The 26,058-nt window shown below is 41.3% G+C and overlaps 2 protein-coding genes across 8 annotated transcripts in view; one reads left to right on the top strand and one right to left on the bottom strand.

The window, feature by feature from the left end:
- Positions 1-296: 296 nt before the first annotated feature.
- LOC141795196 (leucine-rich glioma-inactivated protein 1-like) lies at positions 297-9,203 on the top strand. Of its 2 annotated transcripts, none has more exons than XM_074676002.1 (8): positions 297-1,173; positions 1,321-1,392; positions 1,913-1,984; positions 2,062-2,133; positions 2,879-2,950; positions 3,374-3,543; positions 6,314-6,499; positions 7,489-9,203. In XM_074676002.1, the coding sequence occupies exons 1-8, from the start codon at positions 977-979 to the stop codon at positions 8,304-8,306; spliced, it is 1,659 nt and encodes a 552-aa protein (XP_074532103.1). In that variant the 5' UTR covers positions 297-976; the 3' UTR covers positions 8,307-9,203. The 2 variants fall into 2 exon arrangements, with proteins under 2 accessions (XP_074532103.1, XP_074532104.1); XM_074676003.1 differs by having other exon boundaries at positions 303-1,173; positions 6,335-6,499; positions 7,489-9,195.
- A 193-nt stretch (positions 9,204-9,396) lies between these two features.
- Positions 9,397-26,058, bottom strand: part of LOC141795194 (serine/threonine-protein kinase MARK1-like) — a 42,754-nt gene continuing 26,092 nt past the window's right edge. The window contains exons 5-18 of one of the 6 annotated variants that reach the window (XM_074675994.1): positions 24,384-24,449; positions 24,004-24,074; positions 23,263-23,319; positions 21,496-21,732; positions 18,511-18,630; positions 17,721-17,820; positions 17,500-17,612; positions 17,199-17,412; positions 16,338-16,519; positions 16,106-16,200; positions 14,919-15,059; positions 14,583-14,834; positions 11,174-11,218; positions 9,398-11,048 (exon numbers count right to left, since the gene is read on the bottom strand). In XM_074675994.1, coding sequence (XP_074532095.1) covers positions 10,703-11,048; positions 11,174-11,218; positions 14,583-14,834; positions 14,919-15,059; positions 16,106-16,200; positions 16,338-16,519; positions 17,199-17,412; positions 17,500-17,612; positions 17,721-17,820; positions 18,511-18,630; positions 21,496-21,732; positions 23,263-23,319; positions 24,004-24,074; positions 24,384-24,449 — 2,039 coding nt within the window. In that variant the 3' untranslated portion in view covers positions 9,398-10,702. Of the gene's footprint in view, positions 11,049-11,173; positions 11,219-14,582; positions 14,835-14,918; positions 15,060-16,105; positions 16,201-16,337; positions 16,520-17,198; positions 17,413-17,499; positions 17,613-17,720; positions 17,821-18,510; positions 18,631-21,495; positions 21,733-23,262; positions 23,320-24,003; positions 24,075-24,383; positions 24,450-26,058 lie in introns of all 6 variants that reach the window. The other 5 variants (XM_074675997.1, XM_074675995.1, XM_074675998.1 and 2 more) reach the window with 5 other exon arrangements.

Here is a 26,058-nt window from a genome sequence, read left to right as displayed (position 1 = left end):
TGAAAATATAGCAATAAAAGTGAAAATTGAAAAAAGTGTTTGTCCTTTTTATGGGGATTTTTGTGGTGAAATAAACATGATGTCATGCAGAAAAGCAGCATGTGAGCAAAGACCTGTCCTTTGTTTGTGAGGGGGTGTAAGATGGGGGAGGGGGCTGATTTGACTGTGAAGCAGAGCAGATGTCAGGATGATAGGGTTTCCCCGCACCCCTCCAGCAGGGCTGCCACATTTTGCATCCACCAGTCGCCATGGAAACCAAACGTAAAGCAGGAAATAAATCCACCTGAGAATAACATACAGCATTTGTTGTCTAGGAAGATGGTTAAAAAGACACAAACTGTAATGCAGGGATGCTTTGGCGATACAGATGTCACATTTTCACTCTAATGATTAATGTCTCAGGGTCTCCCACCCGCTTCCCGCAGAGGCAGCCCGTGTGCGTCTGCGCCACACGCTGCAATACGCTGGCTCATGTCAGGGCTTCATTTTTCTCCAGCTGATTCACTGAGAAAGAAATACACCATTCCCCTGCCTGTTGGGTGGATTCCTCCTCCAGGAGCTTGCCTGACACGGCGAATGTAGCGTTTGCAGAAATCATAGGCGTGGTTTTGGATGAAGATGCTCCTTCTGCTCCCGCTGGGATCCCCACCTGCCGTCACACCGCGCTTGTCACAGCGCCAGCTGGTATTTTCCTCAGCCACCAGGGTGCGAGTTTGATGAAATTTGGTTTTCTCACGGGGAGATTTTTATTCTTCGTGCGGAGGTGCAGCGTTACGGACGCCGGGTTTAATCACCTCCGGAGCGGCGGCGGTGGCGGTGGCGCACGTAAGGCGCTGAGCGGAGATAAACAAGAGAAAGCGGACAGAGCGTCGCTTGGCTTCCAGGCAGCAGAAGCAGAAGCGGTGGACTGAGTAGAAAAGGAACCAAAGAGGAGACCCTGGTTCATGTGCAGGGCTGTTTGACGCGTTCCGCAAACATGGAGAATACACGCAAGATGCCCAAAAGATCGCATTGGCTCTGCTTTCTCGTAGTGGCGTCTGTTTTACTTGTAGTGGAGAGCAAGAGAGCCCGGCAGCCCCGCTGTCCCTCATCATGTACATGTACCAAAGATAACGCGCTGTGCGAAAGTGCAGGGCTGATTCCTCGCAGTTTTCCCACCGATGTCATTTCGCTGTAAGTCCCATTTTTACTTTCATTATCAATTCCTCACCAATGCTTTCAGTAACAGCTGTTTGTGCAACAGACTGGGTTATTTCTGTGCTTTCTCCTGCGCTGTCATGAAACAGACTGGGCTAACCAGTGTGTGACTGTCTCCTGTAGATCCTTCGTCAAGTCTGAATTCACTGAAATCCCGAAGGAGAGCTTCATCCACACGCCTGCTCTTCATCTCCTGTAAGAAATCTCTGCAGCTTTTTGTTCTTTAGTCTTTGTTGCATGCTGTGAGTGATCAACGCCATGTTTCTGTTGGGGACACCTCCACTCCTCTGATGCTGCACATGATCAAAGAGTGGATGGAGATGAAACAAGGGGCTTAAATCTTTACATTTATGTTTTTAATTATCTTAATGATTGATTTTCTCTCTTAAAAGCACAGTTAAGTGTCTCCTCTGCTGGGCTCTCATTCAAGCCTTGCTTTGCATTGCATCTGACCTGGTTTCAGGATCAGCTTTGTTTATGGGGAATCCCTCCTTTTGAAGAGGGAATCCCCTCTAATCTGTCTCATGGGGTGGAGTATTGACTGAGTCACTCTGCCCTTCAAAACAAACAAGCACAGATCCTAAAACGAACATCAATCTTTCTCTTTGAAGCATCAAGGTAGAGGGGGTTCCTTTCCCATTTCCACAGATGTGAAAGTGGGACAACAGCTTGTTTTGAGCAGGAAAAAGTGACACGCTTGCGTCTCTCTGCACAGTCTTTTCACAGCAAACAACCTGGAGTCTATAAACGAGGATGCTTTCCTTGGTCTTCCCCATCTGGAGTATCTGTAAGTCGATGGCAAATCCACCCTGAAGGCTTTTTAAAAGATGTGCCATGCGTTTATTAATTCTGCACCTTTTCCAGGTTCATCGAAAACAACCAAATCACATCAATTTCACCAAATGCTTTCCGTGGACTGAAAACTTTAGTGCATCTGTGAGTAAAGTCTCTTTGTTTTCCTGTAGTACGAGAGAAGACTGAAAGTGTTTCATGCCTTCTGGTGCAGGAAAACTCTGTTCAGCTTTGTAAAATGCTGACTGCGTTCATTACACAATGTTTCTTACAACAGAGACTTTGCTCTACATGCAGCACAGCTGTTGTGAAGCAAATCCTGTTACCTCCACTTTCTGTCCGGACAAACAAAAACACAACATTACAAATTAATTGAAACATCCTTTAACGTCTCAATTCCTGATGTTGAAACACAGGGAAAATCTCTGAGTTTGTAAAATGATATTTTTGGCATTATTAAGAGATAAAACAAGAACAAATGGCTCCAAGAATCAGAACCTCTCACACCAGATCTACTTTTTTTGAGATTTTCATGACGCAGAAAACCATAAAACGGCTGAGGAGGCAGCTCTAAAAATAGTTTAATGTTTCCTCAAACTCACAATAAGCAGTGTCCCCCTACATCTCCAGGATGGCAATATGTGCACAATCTCTTTAGCAGATATCTTTGTATTCCAGCGCAAGAAAAGCACAGTGACACACAGAAACATTCAGATTCAAATGACAACAAATGCATGTAAAAAACTGCTCAAAAAACACTATCATTAGCAGCTAATGTTTAAAAAAAAGACAGAATGTGGCAGTTTTCACAATTGATCACAAAACAAAGAGCAGTAAATGGCACGTCTGGTGAAATGCAGCAGATAAGCTTGTTTGTTTTCTCTTCCAGGAGTCTGGCCTACAACAATCTGGAGACGCTGCCCAAAGATTTGTTCAAAGGTCTGGAGGCTTTGACCAAAGTGTAAGTCATGCATTATCCTCACACAAAAAGACAAATTACAGTGTTATATAATATTAAATATAATGTATGCTATTATGAAAGATGAGTTCTTCTATATATAGAACAATGTGTCATTATTCCACTGCAGCCCAAGCTTGAAAAATGTGTGGGTGGTGCTTTTAGCGCCATTAAAATTACATGCGGCAGCGAGGCAGAGAGACAGTTCGCAATCCATCACACCCAGAAGATCATCAGCTCTCTTTTATGCCCTGTCTTGATATTATTAAGAGCTCAAAGTAAAGCTGCGAGGGCTGCAAAGCAAAGCCTGCAGTCACCAGAGTGTGACTGCAGGCTTTGGATATGAAATCAAATCAGAGAGCAGAGAGCATTCCTGATTGTTTTGTGAGAGTTTGGAAGTTAATTCAGGTGATTTTCTCCCTTTAGAGATCTGAGAGGGAACCAGTTCACCTGTGACTGTAAGCTGAAGTGGTTGGTGGAGTGGATTTACAGCACAAACGCTACAGTGGATCAGATTTACTGCAAAGGCCCAGCCTCACAGCTGGACAAGAAGATCAACGACTTGGCGCCGCAGTCTTTTGATTGCATCACCACAGGTACAGGAGAGACTCTGAGTGTTTCATACAGTGTTACAGTAAAACTTTTGGGGTTAAAATGGTAACAGATGCTGCCACTAGTCACCACAACAGATCATTAATGCACCCCTTGAAAGATTCATGGATTGTCCAGAATGCTGCACATCGTCACCCTATTAAAATAATGGCCTGAGTCATTTTTTGACAAAAGTTAGTTTTTGGCTTAATTCACCTCTTGATAATGCTGGCCATCTCTGGTAAAATCACTTAAAGCTAAAAGGATCATGCTCTTTAACCCCCCTGTAGGACAATGGCCTCTGCCAAGAGGGTGATTTAGGCCATTGTATTTCTAGCCTAAGTCAAAATTTGGGATTATTTAGGATAAAATATCTGATTTGGGCAATTTAACAAGCTTTCATGATGGCGGGTCACTTTCATAAAGGCTAGGGTATGATGCTGTGTAGTAATTTAGTCTAAATTTCATAAGTAATAGTTTAATTACAAATTTAGCTACTGCTAGTGAGCAACATATTCCTGGCTAGCCCACGTATTTCTGTAACCAAACATAAATGAGCACAAGGCAATAACCCCCCTCAAAGTTTTAAAATAAAAGAAATGTTTTTGCTCTTTGGTAGGAGATGTATGAGTATACCTACTCAACGTAGAATTGGCCTGACATTTGTTCAGTTTAGGTTGGAGTTATTTAGATTAGAACAGAATAGAATAGAATAAAATAGAATAGAATAGAATACAATACAATCGAACTTTATTGTCATTGTAACAAGTACAACGAAATTGAAGTCACAGCAGCAATCAAGAAAACAAAAGTAAGAAAGTGTACAGAAAGTACAAAAAGGTCCATAAGAAAATAGATGCCGACAGCTTGTCCATCATTGTCCAGTTCAGCCAGCCTCCACCTCCACAGGGTCCAGGACTGAGCTTCTTCAGCAGTCTGTTCAGTCTCTGTCTCCTGGATCCTGTCTGCTCACAGCAGGTGAAGCTCTTCCAATGTGGCGTTGGTGTCTGATGTTAGCTCCGTTAGCCATGTCTGTAAATAGCATGATCCTACTCTGCCTTTTGGTATTCCCTCTGTTGTTGCGTTAGCGTGGCTAGCTTGTCCATCTTATTGGAGATAGATCTTACATTCCCAATAACGATGGATGGATAGGTTGATATCATCACTTCTTAGCTCACACCTGTGAACCAGCACATCGTCCTCACCTTCTTCTCCTCACCTTGTGGGAAAACATCAGGCCTTGCACCAGTTAGCATTGACATGCTACAAGCTGCAAATAGCTGAGTTCACATGTAACCAATGCATCTGTGGTTACATGTAGGATCTCCAGACAAACTCCACTCCAAATACAAAGATGACAAAAAGAGACAAAAAATTACAAGAAACGGACAGAGAAGAGAGAGCTGCTGCAAAAAAAGGCAGCCATAGCCAACAGGGCGGCGCCAAGCAACCATTTATGTTTTCAGTTTGCTTTATGTAATTAAAGGACAGTTAATGGTCAGGTTTCAAAAAGTTGTTAAAGCTGGACGTTGGAAATGGGTTAAGTTCAATAAAGAAAAACAAAGAGCAAAGAAGACCTGGAGAAGCGAGGAAAGGGACTGCCTCCTGACCAATTTGATTTACCTGATATTTGTTTAATTTAACTAAAGGGAAATTTCACAATGGAGTGAAAGAGCAGTTTAAGCCAGGTTTAAAGTTGCCTAAGCCACACGAGACTGCTAGAAAAATTGGCCTAAGTCACTTTATTGTTTAGTGTTACATGATTGACACACAGTGTTCTTTGCGTGCCAACAGTCATCCATTGTAAAGGCCTTTTTGATTGAAATGATTAATAAATATCATATGCTCTGTATTTGGTAAAGTTTTTTATGTTTTCCCAAAAACTTGAAAAAATGACTCAGACCATTAATTTAATAGGGTGACAATGTGTGTCTACACAAATGTTTAAATCCATCTTTTCTCCAACACCTCATGACAACTGGGATGATGGCGTGAAAAGCTTTGCTGATTTATAGTCTTTACTGGTTCAGCTGCCAGTTTTATATGCTCTACTTCAGCGGTCATGTTGCAGAAAAGTCCTGATAAATGTTGGGTCATTAAAGCAAAGTTGTGGGATTGTGCACAACATTGGCTTTTTTTTCTGCTGTATTAGGACTGTTTAAAGGCAAGGCCAGGAAAATGTTTGGACCTCATGTCCTGGATTTGTCTGAAAAACAACATAAGTTTAAGTATAAATGGCTGACAAGACTTAGCCTGGCTCTATGTGTTTTGTTTAATGAGTTTACTCAGTTTCTATTTATTCTGTCTTAGTACAAGTGATGGATGCATGCTTGGTTTCCATCGAGGAAATACATTAATATCTTTACTGCCAAACAGAGAAGCTTTCATTCTGCACAGTACTAAAAAAGCAGCCATGACATGTGGGGCATTGAAACACCTTCCAAACTTTCACCCTTTCCAGCCTGGATAGTTATTGCTGGGGGTAAAACCTGGAGAAGCTGAAATAAATGAAAAACGGTGACTTACTCTTTGCTGCAGACAGCTCTGAAAACTTGAGGTGACAGATAATCCAGACAAACATACAGAGCACATGGCACACCATGCTAGCCCCACCTGAAAGGTAGTTCCTGAAAAGGTGCCCATTATGATGCCAGACCACAAATTTCCAGTAGGAGGCATTGTTCAATGCCTGAAAACAATCACAGTCTGATCATGTAAAAATCTGGCCTTTTCAGCTATTTTCCCCAGTTTTCCTCACGTTATAGCTTCTGTTAGCTTTTTCTCCTTCTCTGACAGAGTTCGCCTCCTACCAGTCCCTGAAGTTTGAATCCATATCTGTGGAGGCTTTTTCCTTTGGGAGTGACCAGTATGTGGTGTTTGCTCAGCCGTTCATTGGGAAATGTAGCTTTCTGGAGTGGGATCACGTGGAGATGGTGTTCAGAAACTTTGATGATATCGACAGTAAGTGAAAGTCTGTGACATGTGAAACAAGAAGCAGAGATCTGATACATATTTTACCTTTCGTATATTGATCCTGATGTCTTGAGTCTATGATATATATGTATACTATATGTATACCTCATACAAATGTTAGGCCGTCTCAAGGTTCAAGAGGGATTAGATCTGGTTTAGAAGCATGGGGTCCAGATTGGAAACTAGGTTTCTTACTTCATATTTATTACCTCTGCCAAGGAGGTTATGTTTTGGAGAATTTGTAATGTCAGTCTTTCTGTTTGTCTGTCTGTGAACAGCATAAGTCAAAAAGTAACGAACAGATCTAGATGAAATTTTCAGGAAATGTTCAAAATGAGATAAGGAAGAAAGTATCAAATTTTTGAGGTGATCTGGATCACTGTCTGGATCCAGGACTTTTTTTAAAGGATTCTTTATCATTGTGAGATAGGGCCGTTTTCACTATATGTGTATATAAATTCACGATAAATGGCTTTGCAAAACAATAAAAGACAAGATCACCATAATTTCTGACAGATGTAAAAGTACGATCTGGATCCTGGCAATATTCTGGATACTTAGATCTGGAATATGAAATATGTACTGGGTCATCATAATTTTCAACACTGTCAGGAAACAAATCATCATACAAACCTGCAACTAACACCAAATTGTACCAGACAGTCTGCTGAAAGGGAGTATAACATTAAAGTAGGACTAAAGAGTTGCATGACAATCACAATATGCTTGGTGGAGGTCTGCTTTTTGTCGCTCTGTGTGAGTGTGTATGTGACTGTTGAATGTGGGTTGTATGGTTGTGCGATTGTGAGGGCGAAGAGTGGTTGGGTTGAAGGGCATGTGGATTTGTTTTTAACAGATTTTAAAGCACTTGGCGTCACATCTTTTGTATGAAAAGTGCTTTATAAAGATTTGATTGATTCAAGAAAAGACTAAAAAAAAAAGGCAAAGTGACTTAATCTTTTCTTCCTCTTAACCAGGTACATCCACCGTGATCTGCAAACCTTTGGTCATAGACAACCAGCTCTTCATCATTGTTGCTCAGCTCTTCGGTGGTTCACACATCTACAAGCGTGACACCTCCGCCAACAAGTTCATCAAGCTCCAAGGCATCGACATCCTCAAAATCCGCAAACCAAACGACGTGGAGACGTTCCGCATTGATGGAGAATCCTTCTTTGTGATAGCAGACAGCTCCAAGGCCGGATCCACCACCATCTACAAGTGGAACGGCAATGGCTTCTATTCCCACCAGTCGCTCCACCCGTGGTACAGGGACACCGATGTGGAGTACATGGAAATCTCCTCCAAACCTCACCTCATCCTGTCCAGCAGCTCCCAGAGGCCAGTCATCTACCAGTGGAACAAAGGCACCAAGCTGTTTGACAGGCGCACCGACATCCCAGAGATGGAGGACGTCTACTCTGTAAAGCACTTCCAGGTCAAATCCGACCTCTTCATCTGTCTGACGCGCTTCATAGGTGACTCCAAAGTGATGCGCTGGGACGGGGCGCTCTTCAGGGAGCTGCAGACCATGCCCTCTCGAGGCTCCATGGTGTTCCAGCCCTTCACCGTGGGCAGCTGGCAGTACGCCATCCTGGGCAGCGATTACTCTTTCACACAGGTGTATCGCTGGGATGCAAAGAAGGGCGAGTTCGTCCGCTTCCAGGAGTTGAACATCCAGGCACCGAGGGCCTTCTCTCCGGTCTCGATAGACAACCGACAGTTCCTGCTGGCCTCGAGCTTCAAAGGGAAAACTCAGATATACGAGCACCTGGTCATCGATCTGAGCAATTGAGCCATTGTTCTGCTGACTGCTTTTTTTTTTTTTTTTCATTTTTGAGTGTTTTCTGAGATTGTTGAACAAAACTGAAAGGGATTAGTTGATCCTAACTTGAGCGAGGCGATTACGATTACTCCTTTTGATTGTTTTCCTCAAACCTTCCACATAAATTCAGTGCACGTAAAGACAATTGCAGTTATCTCACCCTTGTCCATTTGGCTGGGATACATGTGGAGTTCAAGGCCTCTCAAGTTAAGATCAGATCCGTTATGTTGCCAAGACATTAATGCATGACCAGGGCCTCACACGGGCCGTCTCATCCTGATGAACGCAGCATCCATGCTCATAGATTTCTCCAATCTTGCGTTGGCCAGTAGGTTCTTTTTTGTGTGTTCAGCTTTTCATGTGACTCAGCAATGTTTATACATTTGTAATCTCAAATATTTATCTACAGAAACTACTAATGAAATGGTACTTTTAACCTAGAAACACGTTTAACTGAAAAAATCTGCCAAAACGAAATGTTTACAAATTTTTCTCTTTCCACTTTTAAGCTAAGAATTTGTATTTGAGTGACGCTTTTGTAAGTTGAAAAGGGACCACTCCGGTTAGATATTTGTGTTAGAGAGTATGGTTTAATATCATTTCTTTTTTAAATTGGAAAATATAGACAGAAGCGTTGTCAGAGAATCTTCCTAAAAATCCTTGTGACTTACATTTTTATTGTTTTTAATGTTTGAAGTATTGAAAATACAGTTTTTCATAAGAAATATTGGGGAGATTTTTGGGACTATTTTCACACATTTAACGGACCTGAAATGAAAAACAGAGGATATTATTCATAATGTTTTACCTTTGACTAACGTGTGCAGAATACAACAGTTGTGTCATGATTAGGATTAAGTTATTGACTAACATCATGCTGTTTAGAGTCAATAAAAGTTTACATTATTAAATGTTGAATGTCATCTGAGCTCCCTGCTGGTAATGTGTTGCTTCAGTGTGAACTGCTGACACTCACTTCACAAAAACAATAACACATCTACTCCACTGCTTCAGGAAAACATGACAAAGTAGATTTGACTAAATGAATCAAAATAAATACAAACAAATAAAATCCTTTTTATTTTCTCCGACAAAGTGCACGCCTCAATTCTACAAAGCAGCACATTACAATGTAATGGAATAAATACAACAAAATCTGCTGAATTAAAAAAAAAAAGAAAAAAAAACAAGCAAGGAGATACACAAGTACCTGCATAATCACACTGGTAGCAGGAGGGAATCAGGCTCTTTTAAAAAGGATCCTCCTCACAGATCGCAGATCGTCCGAATAAAGGCTTTCTGTCCTCTCTCATCCTTCCAAAGAAAACCGATTTGAACCCTGCGTTTTTGTAATTGAGGACTACCAAACTAACACGAAAGAAATACAGGTGCATACTCTCATGTTCATACACATCACCCTGGAAAACTTGTGCAATTGCAGCAGGATCTCCTAATCACCGACCTACTGCTGAGAGAAAATAAAGTGAACACATTTTCAGTTTTAACTGAACTTACTACTCAAGTCTATGTGGTGCAACTTAGTGTTTTTTTTCTGTAGGCAAATAAAATATAACATAAAAGGCAAGGGAGCACATCCCTTAATATTCAACAAAATAATTTAGTGCTCTTTAAATAAAATTAAAAACACTATTTTTATATGGTGGCTCTTAAAAAAAAAGAATTAAAAAAACTCACAGACTTAAAGGATAATGGTTTAAGAGACATCAATTATATTAGGAAAGAACTCAAACCCCATGAAAAAAGACATATTGACAATAAAATTCTGTACAGAACGTAAAATCAATATACAATACAGTACCTGCAGATGTTATGCATACAGTACAATTCTCTTTTTACATAGTTTTAGTATGAGCTCCAGCCTGATCTATATACTGAGTTAACACAGGTGGAAAAGCGGCTATTTTAGCTTTCAGTTAATTTAATGGTTATTCAGCGAGGAGAATAGATCTTGTAGTAGGCGTTTAGAAAAAGAGATTGAAAACATTATTGCAGAATGGTCTTCTTCAGTTGCATACTGCATGTGTTACATGAATGTGTCCTATGACGAGGAGCAGCAGACTGATGAGAGAGACAGAGGGCCGGACGGAAGAGAAAAAAAAGGGCGGGGTTTGCTGTTTTTGCTGTCTCTCCATCACAGAGGTCGAACCTTGCAATTTCTCTCTGATCCACTACCCTGTACAGTACATTCGTGGCCAGTATTGCACGTTACCAGCCAAGTCCACCCTGAATCTGCGCAGTGAGGACCTTCAGTGCTGAATTTTTGTCCCGTGAGTCAACACTAATCCAGTGATGAGATGAGACCATAACCATAGCTCACCAAAGACCGACTGGGGCTCCATCTGCCGTCACAGTTTGAGCTCATTGGCAATTTTGCAGGCGATATTCTTAAAGGCGATGGACGTGCCCGATATCCTCTTGAAGCGTACGCCGTTGAGCGAAAGGCGGGGCAGCTTACACACCTCCATTTCCCACTGGACCAGGTTGTCCTGGCGTGCGTCGCCATGCACACAGAAAAGCAGGAAGCGTTCGCGCTGCTCGTAGTCGCAGCTGTTGGCGTCCAGAACCTTTCGGATCTCTCTCATCATCTCAGCGGGCTCCATGGAGGAGGTGGTCTTCATGCTCCAGGTGAAACGCAGCGAGCGGGGCTTGGAGTCTCGACCGCCGTCCTCCTTGGTTTCACCGGATGCACTTCTAAAAGAACAGAGGAAGGAAGGCGGTGGACAGACAGGGAGAAAGAGAAGTGGAGAGAGATGATGAAGGAGGTTGAGATGAGTGAAACTTTCTCAAGGAAATCTACGCTCTAAACAAATCCTCACCTTGGTGTTTCTGTCCTGGCACTGGCCTCTCCCTCACTAGGAACCCTGAAATAAACCAGGAATACACCGTTACTCCCATGAGCTTTTTTTCAACTTGGGTTCCCCCACCCACGAAAAAACACCACCCCCATAATCACTGGACAAAGAGAGGGGTGTCAGGCATCATGCCAGGAAAGAATCCACAGTCCTGGGTATCAGGGATTAGCACACAATGAGATCAATCTGACTTCTTCAGGTGTATCCTTAACCGTTACAGACTATGTGCTACCTTTCCTTAATCTCCACTCATCTACACAGAGTGGGAAAGTGTTTGATCGAGCGTCTTTAATGTGCCTGATCCTTTCTCTAAAACTCAGAATGAAGACAGGGGAGAGTAAGGAGAGGAGAGCCAGGAAGTGGAGAAGCAGGTGTCTTAGCTTAGTTTAGGGAAAAGCTGGTGAGCTGTGAGGTTTGGCTTTAGGGCAGTGGGCACAAAGGGATGAAATACACGGCATAACAGGGGTGTCAGTAAGCAAAGGTGGAGTGGAGTAGGAGAGTCATAAGAGGGTTAAAGAAACACTGCTCAAAGTGGGAACTGGGAGACTTTGGGGGCATGGGTGCAGCAAGCGTTGTGTTCTCCTACCTCCGGGTTGACCTGAAAGACATAGCTCTATGCAGGGAGAAAAGGAGAGAAAGCTGTGAGCCTCTGCCAGGTGGGCCAGCGTGAAGGTGACACAAGAAGCCAACTGCAGTATGGATGAGGAGGTTTGACCCTTTGGTTGTCACATTGACAGCAAAGGGTAACAGTGTGGATGTATGAAAAGCTGAACTAAGGATCGGGGATGTAGAAGAAAGTGATGGTTTCTGAAGAAGCAGAGTGTGGGATGTTTTTGTTCCCACTGATAAAAAACTATAACATGTAATCTGGAATTAGATCTACCAGGTGTGTCTTAAACCTCATGAGGAATGAGTTCTGATTTTGGGGGGATTTTAACTTCAACAGATGCAAGTAAATACACAGCCTGGCCAAAAAGAAAGTCATCACCAAAAAAAAAGTTCACATACTCCAATACTTCGTTGGACCGCCTTTAGCTTTGATTTGCTTTGGCATTGTTTCGATAAGCTTCTCCAATGTCTCAAGATTTATTTCCATCCAACGCTGCATTAATTTTTCACCATGATCTTGCATCGATGATGGTAGAGTCTGACCGCTGAGAAAAGCCTTCTCCAGCACATCCCAAAGATCCTAAATGGGGTTAAGGTCTGGACTCTGTGGTGGCCAATCCATGTGTGAAAATGATGTCTCATGCTCCCTGAACCACTCTTTCACAAATTTGAGCTCGGTGAATCCTGGCATTGTCATCTTGGAATATGGCCGTGCCATCAAGGAAGATGTAGATTTAAAGATTTATATTCAGGTAGTCAGCTGACCTCATTCTTTGAGCACAGACTGTTGCTGAACCTAGACCTGACAAACTGCACCACCTACTAGGCATGATGGGTGATCACTTCATCTGCCTCTCTTCTTACCCTGATGGCTCATCACTCTGGAACAGGGTCAATCTGGACTCATCAGACTTCATTACCTTCTTCCATTGCTCCAGAGTCCAATCTTTATGCTCCCTGGCAAATTAAAGCCTTTTTTTCTGATTAGCCTTACTGATAAGTGGTTTTCTTAAGGCTACGCAGCTGTTCAGTCCCAATTCCTTGAGTTCCTTTTGCATTGTGTGTGTGGAAATGCTCTGACTTTCACTATTAAAAATAGCCCTGAGTTCTACTCTAGTTTTTCTTTGATTTGATTTCACCAAACGTTTAAGGGATCCTTCCAGTTTTTAATAATGCGATGGACAGCTCTTAACTCAGTGTTAGTAGTTTCTGCTATCTTTGGATAATTTCTCTGCTTGATGCGTGCCAATGATTTGACCCCTCTCAAACAGACTGAAATCTTCTCCAAGACCACGGGATGTGACTAAGGACATGGTTGAGAGACCGTGAGGGTTTCTGGGAGAATCTGAGTGGAGCCGGGTGATAAAAATAATGATATTTTTTTCTTTCAAGAGTCTAATCACTTCTTGACTCTACATCCCAACATATTTTACTATCCCCCCAAAAATACACATGAACAGCAGCTGTCAATCATCGTTAAACTTGACGTAAAACCTCGTTTTTAACCTTGTATAACTAATGAAAAAAAAACTTTTCAGAAAAAAGAGGACTTGAACACAAGACAATCAAATAATATCTTCAAATATTTACAACAATCGGACGTGAGAAACATTTCTACAAGGTGTATTAATTTTTTAAAAGTTTGACCACAGCTCATCTGGAATGACTGGAAAGCCGGATTTTTTAACCTATACTGCAGTCAGCCACCAGGGGGAGCAGTTTTTATGGAGACCTCACTTTGAGCCGAGCAAGCGGGCGTCCATTTTTTTTTTACAGTCTATGGAATCAACTCATCGCACCTGTTGGGGTTAAATAACTTGTAGCCAGCTGAAAGATAATCACCCATGCAGTAATTATCCAATAGAAGGCTTGTATCTGTTTTCTTAGTTAAATCCAGGTGGCGACTTTTTTCGGCCAGGCAGTGTATTTGGACAGCTCTGTCTACAAACACTATAATTATACAGAAAATCTCAAGACTCTGGATATCTACTGGATCAGCAGCTACTCTTTGTGTCCGTGGGGTCCCACAGTTCCACACAAAGTTCCCCTTGGGTATTAATATATTTCCGTCTTTCTCAGAAATTACCATATCTTATCATAAGCCACTGTAAGAAGATTATCAAAATGTCATATTCTCCCTTGCTAAAGTTTGAAGATTAAGAAACTGCACCTTTCCCATTGGTTTAATCTCTATTCTGTGCAAATTAGCACACATTAGCATGTTAACATAGCATAAAATTATTCTTACTCTAACAAACTTTACTCATCTGCCTCATGTGTTCATATTAACACACTGATACTCCAAATGCTGCACTACCAAAGTAGAGAATCATAGAGCTGAAAGCAAAGCTGTTGACTCTTTTTATGTAACAGAATTTGATAATAAAGATAAAGAAAAGATGATGTAAGTCAATGCAAAGTGGCTTGATCCAGCTGAAAGTATCTGAGATTATTTCATAATTTCCCTGAATAAAAAACTTCTGACAGTACACAGAGCCATAAACTGCATTCATTAGTTTTTCAGACTGGTTCATAAAACATGAATAAACTCCTGGCATCATATCGGGCCAAATTCATCAGAAATGTTTCTTTTTTCTCTGTGATTTTCAGACTTCAGACTTGCCACTCTAAACCAAATGTTTGCACACTCATTATGCATTTCACAATCCCAGCCAAAGGGAATGTGCACACTTAATCTGTCTGGTGCAAGAAGTGACAAGTTCAACCCTGAGTATCACGTGTGTGGTTGCTTCTCCAAACCAACCTGCGCACAAACTTGGATGTGATCTTGCTGATGATCCCGGTGGAGGTGCCCCTGCGTTGCTGGGCGAGAGCCCCCGTATCGTGAGACAGTGTCGGTGAAGCTGGAGGGCCGTTGTAAGTGGCGCTGCGCCGGTCTCTGAGCTGTGCGCCGTGAAAGGTGCTGCGACTGGTGGTGCCCCGGGGGAAGCGGTTCTTCTCTGGAGTGCTAATACTGTGTGCAGACGGGGAGGTGGAGGGACCCCGCGGAGAGGAGCTGAAAGGTGAAGACACATGACAATGAACACTCATGATGGTCTACAGTCATTTTTAATTCATGTGACGGGATTAGGATGCTCACCTGGCTTTGAGCTCTGTGTTGTCGTCGATGGGGGGCAGTGTGCTCTTTGAGGGATGCCCCGACGACGACATAGACTTGGTGTGACGAGGTCGCGTGGAGCTCATTGCAGTCGATGGGGTGCTCCCTGACACCTCTGTTAGACTGAAAACCATGAATAAAAATAATCAACAAACTTAAAGATGCTATGAGGAGGATGTGCTTGGATTGCACTCCCTCACCACCTTGTGGCCCAGAGTCTCCGCACACTGTCGTAAATTACTCTTAGTGAGACGTGTGTTTGTTTTGGTATTAATTGGAGATCGGATCAAAACCAATTTTCTTTGTTCATCAGTATAGTTATCAGTACAGTTATGTAGCACTACAGTTTGAAACGTGACATCTAACAAATGTTGTAGCAGCCGGCTATATGTAACACTGTCAGCAGCCCAGTGCTCTGACGTATCTATAGGCTAACATGACAACAAGTCAACACTGTCTGTTTGTAAGTAATTTAGTAGCCGTTTATATTCAGCACAGCTGGCAGCCCGGTGCTGTAAGACATGTACGTGATGTGTGACCTTAGTAAATCCTGGTTAGCTATATCCTGCCAGTCATCTACCAATCAGAGCTAACGTAACCTCACTCTTCATTTTATTGATAGACTCTCAAGTTTGAACAGACCACTGCAGAATAACGGCTGACTGTGGGTTGGAATAAACATTAGAAAAAACAGTTAAACCCCTGTGTTATAGAGTGATACAGCCCAAGCTAGAGGCTAATTAGCCTTTAGCTTGTGCTCTATCTCTTTCTTGTTAATCTTTCTTCTGCTCTTCTGTCCTTTTTCTGTCTGACAGATAGGCTCCTGTGTCCACCATCACTACAAAATTCGTCAGAGAAATCGTTCTCAGCAGAGAAAAACTTTGTCAGTCGGCGTGGTGTTGTCATAGAGACTTAGACGTACTGCAGATCAATCCGGTCCTGATCGACCCAAACTGGAAGCTAAGAAGTAGCAATTTAAAATAGCCTCTAACCAGCAATATTGGCGCTGATAATCTCACTTTAAAAGTGTTATGATCAGGCAGATATCTAGAGGAGGACTTTTTCAAGATCACTTTCAAACTCCTCACAGCCCCTTTTAAGTTGTTTGTAAAATCATGATTGCATTTTGTGGAACAAGATATGACTCAACTCCAGTTATCTGTATTTACCTGCTGTCTTTGCCATTAGGAATGGCTGAATAGCGGTCCGTAGAGGATCGTTCACATACATAGGTGTTCCTGCGAGTCATTGATCCGTTGGTCTGCTTGTGGAGGCAGAAACAGAAAAACGTGAGTTTTTGTACTTTTCTTCATACCAAATTTTTCCGTTATGCTCCTTGACTTCCTCTATGAACGTGCATGTAATGTAGACCTTTCTACAAGTTCTAATACTGGTCCTCACCCCAACAGCACTTGTGGTTTTCTTCCTCTCCTGCACCCCCAGTGGTGAAGCGGGAACATCTCCTTTAGAGGTGTTAAGCTCCAGCCGACGCGCTCCATCCCACTCCTCCCTGTGGTCACTTTCCACGCTCAGAGCCTGGCCACGCTTTGTATACGACACCGCAGGGGGTACAGACGGACCCACTGGCAGAAGCAAACAATTAAGAGCATAGTTAAATACTTTCAAGTAAAGAATTATTTTCACAGCTGTGGTTTTAGAAATGTTGACACAAAAAACAACCAGACATGAACACTGTCTTTGTTACAAGTAGCATCAAGCAAAGCCACCCAAAGCCAGGATTTAGACGTTAAACAACATGTCAAATATCAAACTCTACAACAACACTTTGTCAAAAACGTCAAACAGATATAAAAGCCAAGGTGAGCAGGTACAAAGCAAAGCTCTTCCCTCCTCATGCTCCTGAGGAAGCTGCAGGGAGGCATCCAGCCAGCAGATGGCGCCAGACACAAAGGGCCCACATGACATGGGAGGAAGCTGCTCTGACTCCACTGCAGTGTTGAGGTGGAGTCACTGACATTAACTGCTTAACCTTAGTTAAAACTTTAAGAAAAGAATAAATAAAGTGGTTCTGGATTTGATTCACACATTTCACCCCGGGAAAAGTTAAATTTTCTACAGGAGAGCTTCACTTCTCATCAAAGCTTTAAAGTTCACCAATGAAGCTTGTTCTGCTTCTGTTTGTTTCTGATCATCAGGGTTGATATTAGCATGTGATCATCCTCAGTGACTAAGAGCAACCTCCCCCGACACAGCACGCAGCCATCAGCACTCTCAGAGCTGGAAAGAACGGGGTTACTTTACTTGGCTTCTCTACGACACCACCACCACCACCACCACCACCACCACCCTCATCATCCCCACCATGATCACTGTAGCGACGCTGCTTCTGATTGGCCGAGATGCTGCGCGTGACCTTGGGATGGGCGGGGGAAATGCTGGAGCTGTTGTTGATGTCGCTGGTCGGTCGAGTTCGTGTACCCAGGATGCTGTTGGTCAGGGGTTCGCTCCCTTCAAACTGAAACATAACCAGAGGGGTTGAAGGTTAGGTGAATGTGACCCTTAACTGGTGATGTCACAGTGATGTCAGAGTCATAAAACACACCTCTGGGGCTTTTCTGCCCAGTAGCAGGTAGGTGGCCATGACATCATCGTACTTCTGGCTCTGTAAAGACTCTGTGATCTCATCTTTGGGGAAGCCCATCGTCACCATGAGCTCTGATGGCGGAGAGATGTCGTGACAAATTACAGTTAGGATACTGGAAATGACATAAAGGGTGACATCCACACACACACACACACTCCAACACACACACTAAGACACACCTATTCTAGATGAATCACTGAAGTCCGCCTCAGGCTCGATGTAAGGTTTAAGCTCCTCCTCCTCGTGACCCACATTCATCCAATGGTCTTTCATGATTTGCTGACAAAGAAGCAACATAATTAGAGCTCATGTGTGTCCAGAAAAATTAGTTCAACTTCCATTTCATTCATTGTTTGATCGCGGATAATTAATCATGACTCACATCTGGTATTTCTGCAGAGCAACGGTTTAGTGAAGGACAAAAACACAGCCCACGGATCATTTGTTTGTGTGTTTATGATCATAAGTTCAGATTAGGCCAAACAACAAACAACAAACAAATGTCGTTATTAGAGGAGAAATCTTTAGTATTGAACTTCTGAATGCAGGGCTGGTATTGACCCTGGACAGAGTGAGTGTGAATGGAACTGACAACTAAATGATGTTTGCATACGAAAACAAGCTGCAAGCATCTCTAATGAAGAGCGTGCACAAAGAGCCTGATGCGTTAGTTTGTTAATTTAATCAGTTTTTATGTCTGAAAATTCAAGTTTTTGTTGTTTTTCAATAAGTAATTACTGAATGCCACTTTCCTTTTTAAATCAGAAAATTAATGTTTCCAAAATCCTCACCGCTCAAATTGTAAATTGCAGTTTTCAGTTGATAATAACAGCTGAAGCAATTATGTGCTTTCAGATGACACACAGCAGTAATGAACAGTTTTACCCAAAACAAGCAGGCTGCTCTGCAGAACAAGTGCTGATGACAACAAACAAACAACTTCAGGCACAACATCAGTTCTTATTATACCTCCAAACTGCCTCTTTTGACAGGATTGAGCACAAGTAGTTTCTTCAGCAGGTTTTCACAGTCTGTGGACATGTAGAAAGGAATACGGTACTTTCCCCTCAGGACTCTCTCCCTCAGCTCCTGCACTCAGAAAACAGACAGATGGACAGACAGGGAACAAATGAGAAATGATCAAGGAAAATAAGCAATGCAGTAGCTTTTGTTTGGCATACAGTTGCAGATTTAGTATGTCAGCAGGAGTCATTTTTCCCTTACTATAGCTATAGCTCTGTAAATCAAGCATCTAGCTGCTGAATGCTAGCTGGCTGGCCTGGTAAGTTGTTAACTTTCTTAATCTGTTGGTAAGACCTAATAGTGTATAGCAGAATTATATAAAAAGTGTCTTCCAGACCATTTCCTCCTGGAGTTTCCTGCCCTCACCACTGTCCTGTTCCTTTAAATAACAACCCTCCAAGCATCAGACTTCGAAGAGACATGCTGATCACGTCAGTATTGGGTCGGTCCGTCCAAGACCATATCTAGACGTCAGAGCAACATGCAAAAAATGTCAACAAATTTTGACATCTAAATCTGACTTTTTTGGGACGTTGTAATGACATTCAGTATTGATCCAAACATTTTTTAGACGTTAATCTGACCTCCATACGACGTCTGAAAAAGACGTAATAAAAATTTTCATTCTGCAGCTTCAGGAGACCTGATTTGGACATCAGAAAGTACATTAAATATATTTCAACATCACATTGCCCAAAAGATTGGAGATGCATAAAATTACTGTCATATTAATGGTACCAGCTGATATTGGCTCAAAAATGAAATATTGGTTATCTGCCAAGACGCCAAATTCGGCCAATAACAAATCGATCAAATAATAGGCTGAAGCTGCAGATGTTTTTTTTTACTTTTTGTGGTTTTGTTTCAGATTGAGTAGTCCCACATTTGGCTCCTGTTTAAAGTTAAACTTGAACTTAAGCAGCAGTCTATATAAGGTACATGTATCTGACTCATTTAGGCACATTTGCTATTTATCAAAGTAAACCATTTTATTCAATTTGGGTTTTAATTGCTGTACAGTTGCTCTTCTAATATGTTCCCTGTGAACAGAGGTTATGTTTATTGACTGTCAGTTGTGAAATTGGCCAAATTTGCCCTGTTTGCGGGTAATGTAATGATTTTCTCAGGAACAACATCATCCAGCTTTCAAGTAGGATTTCTCTTTTCCATTTTTTTTGTTTGGAATGTACTCATCATTTATAAATATACAGTTTTTAGTAAATATTTTTCTGATTTTGCTCAAGAAATGAACATTACATAACGTGATAAGAGTATTTGCCATAATACAACATACAACTTCCAATACAGAAGAGAGTTGATGATCTCTGCAATTATCTGTGCAGAAAAAAATATAAGTATTAGTATCAGCTAAATGAGTCGTTAGATAAGGGCAAAAAATCGAATATCGTGCATCCCTACAAAAGATACAATTTGAAAAAGCTTCCAACAGAGTTCCTATTGAATCAAAAAAACAATTATGTGTCGCTATAAGATCAAAAGTTAGAATGGCAGATGAAAGAGTGAAAACATTTAACTTGACATTTTGATACCTGGTGTTACATTTACATTAAGTGTTGCTGCACATGAAAGTGAAAGTAAACGCTCTTCTGTTTGCTTTAAAGTTTCATGAGAAAACCAAAGGTCAACATCCAACCAAGCGAAAAAACAAATACTGTCAATATATTCCTCTTCAAATATTATAAATGTGTGGCTGAGGTGAAATGAAGCCAGTTCCTCTAGGAAACATCAGGTGCTTGGTTCAAATAGCTAACAGTGGAAACTCTGATGCTTCAAAATAAGAGACTGAGGAGGAATTTTCATAGTATTTAATCCTTTAATTATGTGATATGTGATGTAAAATTTAACAAACTGTACAGTTTTTAACGAGAGTGTTTTACCAGAATATATAAACTGCTGTTTAATGGACCACTAGTCGACTGTATTCTGCATTGATCTCATACTGCATAGCTCGGTTATTCCTCCACCACGAATGAGCCCCCTTTCACATCATTTGTAGTCATTTGATCAATTATTAATGTAAAAGTATTGATCAGTGCAGTTTCTGAAAGACCACAGATCACGCCGCTCAGCCAGATGTATAATTTCTGAACTTTTTCTTAACATGCTGGGCTGCAAAATTATTCAGACACTGCTGCATAATTTAAACTCATGGATGAATCTCTAGAATCTCCTTTCTTTACAGAGGTGGACAGAAACCTTGTTAAGACACAAAGAATCATCATTATAATGAGTCCTTATCAGTAAAGACTCAGTTTGAAGAACATATCAGCTCAGAAAAAGAAAATGTGAGCGAAATCTTTGAGTGGAAGATTGTGATTGAATTCATTTTGATAACAAAACCAGCCAATAGCAGAAAAGGGCATTTTTTAAAAGCCTTTTCAGTGATGTTGACTTCCTATTTAACGGTGTGAAGGATAAATAAATCACTTGGTCTTTAGACTTTTACAAATCAAACCAGCTATAACCTAAAGAGCTTGTAATTGTGAGTTTTTTACGTCAGAAAAGAAGCTTCAGACATTGTAAAAACAAAATTGCGTACCCAGTTAGGATGCCATGTCACAGTTTTAATTAGGGTAATAGTAAAGTAACAACAAAACTGTAATTCGTAGGCCCATGTTAGATAATATATTTGTCATGTTACATTAAAAATATTATGAAACCACCAGTAATAGATTCCCCAGGGTGTCTGGTGTCTGAGTATACTGTTCTGAGCTGACCTTTAACCCGATTTAAAGCCTTACGTTGAACTTTTGAACCAACTGCTGTTGACGCTTTAATCGTGGTAATAAGTACGGCTGATTAGAAGGTGCAAGGTCAACAGGTAAAGTAAACAACCTAAGTAAGACCATTTCAAAGTATTGCATCCAAACATAGCCAGTAATTCATCTAAGAACCAAAACAAGCGCAAACCTTCAGGTTCTGCCCGTCGAAGGGCAGAGATCCGCTGACCAGTGTGTAGAGGATGACCCCGAGGCTCCAGACATCCACCTCTGGTCCGTCGTACTTCTTCCCCTGGAAAAGTTCAGGAGCAGCGTACGGCGGGGAGCCGCAGAAAGTGTCCAGCTTACTTCCCACCGTGAACTCATTGCTGAAGCCGAAGTCAGCAATCTTAATGTTCATATCAGCGTCTAACAACAGGTTCTCCGCCTGAGGAGGAGACAGATGGACGTGGACTGTAAGGATATGATTTCTAGCACAAAATGAATGATTACAGAGTGATTTAGTGTGTCGTGAGGTAGTGTAAGGTGTGCCATGGGAAATAATCCAGTTCCACTTAATTTTTCTAAAAATACTGACAACATCCCATTTCCAAGTTGCTTTCAAAGTCATTTACTTTCTTCCATGTCAGTAGGTGGCAGCAGGTAACTAACTTTAAGCTTTAAGCCGTGATTCCACCAAGCAGTCTGGTTCGGTTCAGTCCGCTTTGGTACAGTTTGTGTTTCCACAGCAAACTGTGCCTTCTCATGGTAGGCGGCGTGTAAGCCGGATGCCAAAAGCCACATCTGTTAAATAATGGCGTGACACCGTAGCAGCATGACACAGTTTACCCCGCCAATAAATCCAACGAAGAAGAAAAACGCGACACAGTAAACAAAGAGCAACGATGGAAGACATGCAGCATTTCATCCTCTGTGTGATTGGCATGTAGCTCTTTGATACAAAGTGCAATCAAGTTTTGTTTCAGAGAAGACTGTGTGTCACGGTAAGTAACAATTCTTTCGACCAATCAATGGTCTGCAGTATTGTAGCTCCACCTTCAGAGAGCGGATCGGTTCAGCCTGGCACCCATACGAAAGGGTTCCAAAAAGTGGGACGACTTGTTTCGGTTATTTGGGGATCTGTCCTGGGATAAGTGTGTGGAAACGCCACAAAATGCGCGCTGTTTCGAGACGAACCGAAGCGGTCTCCTTGGAGGAAACGCGGCTTAAGTGCTTTAATACTCGGCTTTGAGACACGTAGCCTTGACAGTAATGGAGAATTTTTTTAAAAGAAATAGTCCAAACTCCGAACAAGGCCTAGGACAAAATTCAGACCCTGATGAAGGCTCTAATATGGGAAGTAGTAGAGTAAAGCAAAGATGGTGAACTCAAGGCTGTGGAGTGAAAGCTGTCTTTCATTCAGATTTACTTCTACCAGGATGCAATGACACCCACTCTAGTGAGCTTGGTGTGTGGCAAAAAGCTATGGTAAGCAATGGTACCATGGTCCCAAGTAAGCATATACTGCATTTCCAAATAAACCACCCGATGCTTCAAAACAAGCAGGTGGATGATTTTGTTTGCTTGCAATAAAAAAATGTTGCAACAGCCAGCTTTTGCAGTAAAAAACACAAAGAAGCTAGCCCTCAAAGCTAGCTATCACGTTGCTAAACTTGTTACTGAATCAGAAATGTTGCACACTGTAATAGAGTCATTAACACCACCTGCCTGCAATGCTAAAGCTAAGTGGGTGATGCAGTAAAGGAAGTCAGGATATCAGCTTTGTGTTCATCTAAACAGGCCCAGGTTTCGCAGTGCGTGAGTTTAAGACACTATATTGCTATTAGGCTACAGAGTGTTATTTTTTAATGCTTTTGGTTGGTGGTGTGCCATGGGACTTTTTCAATGTTAAAAAAGGTTGAAAAACTCGGCAGTATGTGACCTACTAATAAAGACTCAGGTAACAGAAAGTACTCACCTTAAGGTCCCTGTGTACTATCCTCCTTTGGTGACAATACTGCACTGCAGACACAATCTGAAACACACACATTTTATGACATTTTAAGTATTTTATAAGACATAACCAACAATTTGGTCACACAATTTTGTCATATTTCAGGCTGCAGTACATCCGAAGCCAAAGCCACTGGTATCCTATGACGCAGTCAGCAGTTGTGACAGTTGGCAGCGATATTTCATCCTTATATGCAGCAGCTACAGATGACACACTGTTTTTCTGACAGATGCCAAACACCCACCAGCTCTGCGTTAAGGTGCCACATGAACACTCTACCTTTGTGTGTTGATCTCTCTGTACTGTCACACACACAGACACACACACTTCCTCTGAGTCATCCAAGTCCATCAATGAGAGATCTTAAATAACAGCACAGACGTAACTGGTTTAGGAAACGTTTGCTTCCATCACAGTTAATAAAAGGTACATGGAAAATAAAAATGTACTCCTACTTTTACATTTTAAAGTAAAAGCCAACATGAGAAGAGCTCCTGAATGTTACTGTAGACTACTTGATATTCTTGTAGCACCACTAGGTGTCAGAGCAGCATCTTAAAGGATCTCACACCTCCTGCTCTCCCAGGCCAAACTATCAGAGCTTCATCTTGCCTCTGCAGTCAGTGACGAAGCCTGATCATGGTGCATGCAGTCCTTCCTCAGAAAACAGTGAAGGAATGACGACAGAGGATGATGATGACTCACCTGTCTGAACTTGGCCCTGGCTTCCTTCTCTTTCATTCTGCCATGAGCAACAAGATAGTCGAATACTTCTCCTGGAGAGCAGAAAGGAAAACCACCGGTATCAATCTGAGCATTTTCACAATTTCACTCTTGTTCATCATGGCCAGTAATCACTTTTTGATCCTTTCTCTGAGCTATTTTAGGTAACACATCAGTAGAAGCGTCAGCAACAGTTAAGGTAGCTTATTGTGATACATCCATGCTGTAAACAGACTAGACAGTTTCTGTCTGTGTGAGCTGATTTAAAGGCTCTAAAAGAAACACTGCAGAAATAACAAGCAGCACATTAAACTAAAGCAAACGTCAACAATTTAGTGGTCATACATTAATGCTTCACTCACCACCGCTGGCATACTCCATCACCAAATAAAGCGTCTTCTCCGTCTCAATTACCTCGAACAGTTTCACTGGAGGAGGAAAAGACACAAAACAACAAAAAGAAGAAAAAAAGACAATTAGAGACTCAACATTGGTGTTGGCTGTTTTGAATGAGTCTAATTACACTCTCTATTTACAAAAGTTTCCTCATAAAACTGGTGTAATTTTTTTGTTTTGGGTTGTTAGTGTCAAACTCTTGCCAGTATTTGCTGTGCTAATGCTAAGATCCTCAAACCATAACAAAGTAGAAATCCAGATTGGGGATCCTCTTGTTGAAAAAAGAAAAAACTGACAGGAAGAATTTACAGGAGCCTACAAATCAGAATTAAAATGCAGTCATATATCCAGACTATATAAAGATTTCATGACAAAAAAAATCTCATTCAAAAACAAATGAGAAAAAGAAGGTAACTTGACTATCTCAGAAGAAGACTCGCACAACTATTTTGATTTTCAAAGGAAATGTACTAACTCACAGACATGGAGAGACTTTGGTTGGAAATGTTTGGTTGGGTTGTTTATTTCCCCAAAACAAAAACCTTATATCACAGCAGATGATCCAGAATGCTGGAAACAATGTGGGAGGAAAGATGCTAACCACTGGCACGCAGTTTGGGACTGTCCAATTCTTAAAATCTCTGGTCAAAAATCCTCAACAATCTGAAGCTAATATTTACAAAGAAAATACTTTTAGAGTTTATTAGTTATTTTTTGGGGCATTCTGGTAACTGCTTGTAAAAAAGACCATAACTAGAAACAAGCTACATCCTGATAGAGGTATGGGAAGATTTAGTTAATGGAATATATGTTGTGGAAAAAATTACTTTCTTACTTTGTTTTCAAATGGATAAATTCAAGAAACTATGGTCAAGATGTGTCTAATATGTGTGTCGGTCATGACCAAACTTCTGGGAAGTGGTAAATTAACAGGTGACGTTATCCTCTTATATGCTCATCATTCTGAAGATGTTCATTTTTTGTGCTTGTGTTTTTCTCTTTTTTTTCCTGTATTTAATTTTTTTTTAATCTTTGGCCCTCTGCTTGGAAAGCATCTGCAATTGTGTTTGTTGATTATCCAGTCTGTCAATAACTTACTCCCTTTTATTTAAGAAATTTGTTTTAATAAAATTTTCAAATTCATCATTACAAAATGAGGTCAGTCAATAATCTCCATCCAGTCTTTTTCAGGACTTCATTCTCCCAATTCTCAATTAGATTTAGAGGGCCCCCACAGCTGGAACAATTCACCCAGTCACATCAAAAACATCACCAGTTAAAAGTCTTTCAAGAAACAAACCACACAGATTTTATTGGATAAACTTACAAACCTCTTTTGGTGTAACTGTATTGATTTTTCTCCATTTAACTGCATTGTATTTGTTCGGATTACTGTAATACATTTGTGTATTTGTGTGAATGTATAGGTATAATTCGTTCTTGTCTCTAGGAGGGCCACTCAACGAGCCCCTATGTGTTTCATTGGTCCCTCTTGCAGATTTCCTGATATTACTGTTTTTTTTGTTCAGCTTTGTTTTGTTCTTTTACTAAATCATTATGTATGGTTCATTTCGTGTTTCATTTCTGATATGTGCAATAGATAAATAAATAAATAAAGCATGTTGAACAATAACCCTACAT

Source organism: Halichoeres trimaculatus, unplaced genomic scaffold, assembly GCF_033239565.1.
Source record: "Halichoeres trimaculatus isolate MK-OKI-2021-1 unplaced genomic scaffold, fHalTri1.1 fHalTri1_scaffold_8, whole genome shotgun sequence".
NCBI lineage: Eukaryota > Metazoa > Chordata > Actinopteri > Labriformes > Labridae > Halichoeres > Halichoeres trimaculatus.
Note: the sequence above shows the minus strand (reverse complement) of the source record. Positions and strands in the feature narration are given on the sequence as shown.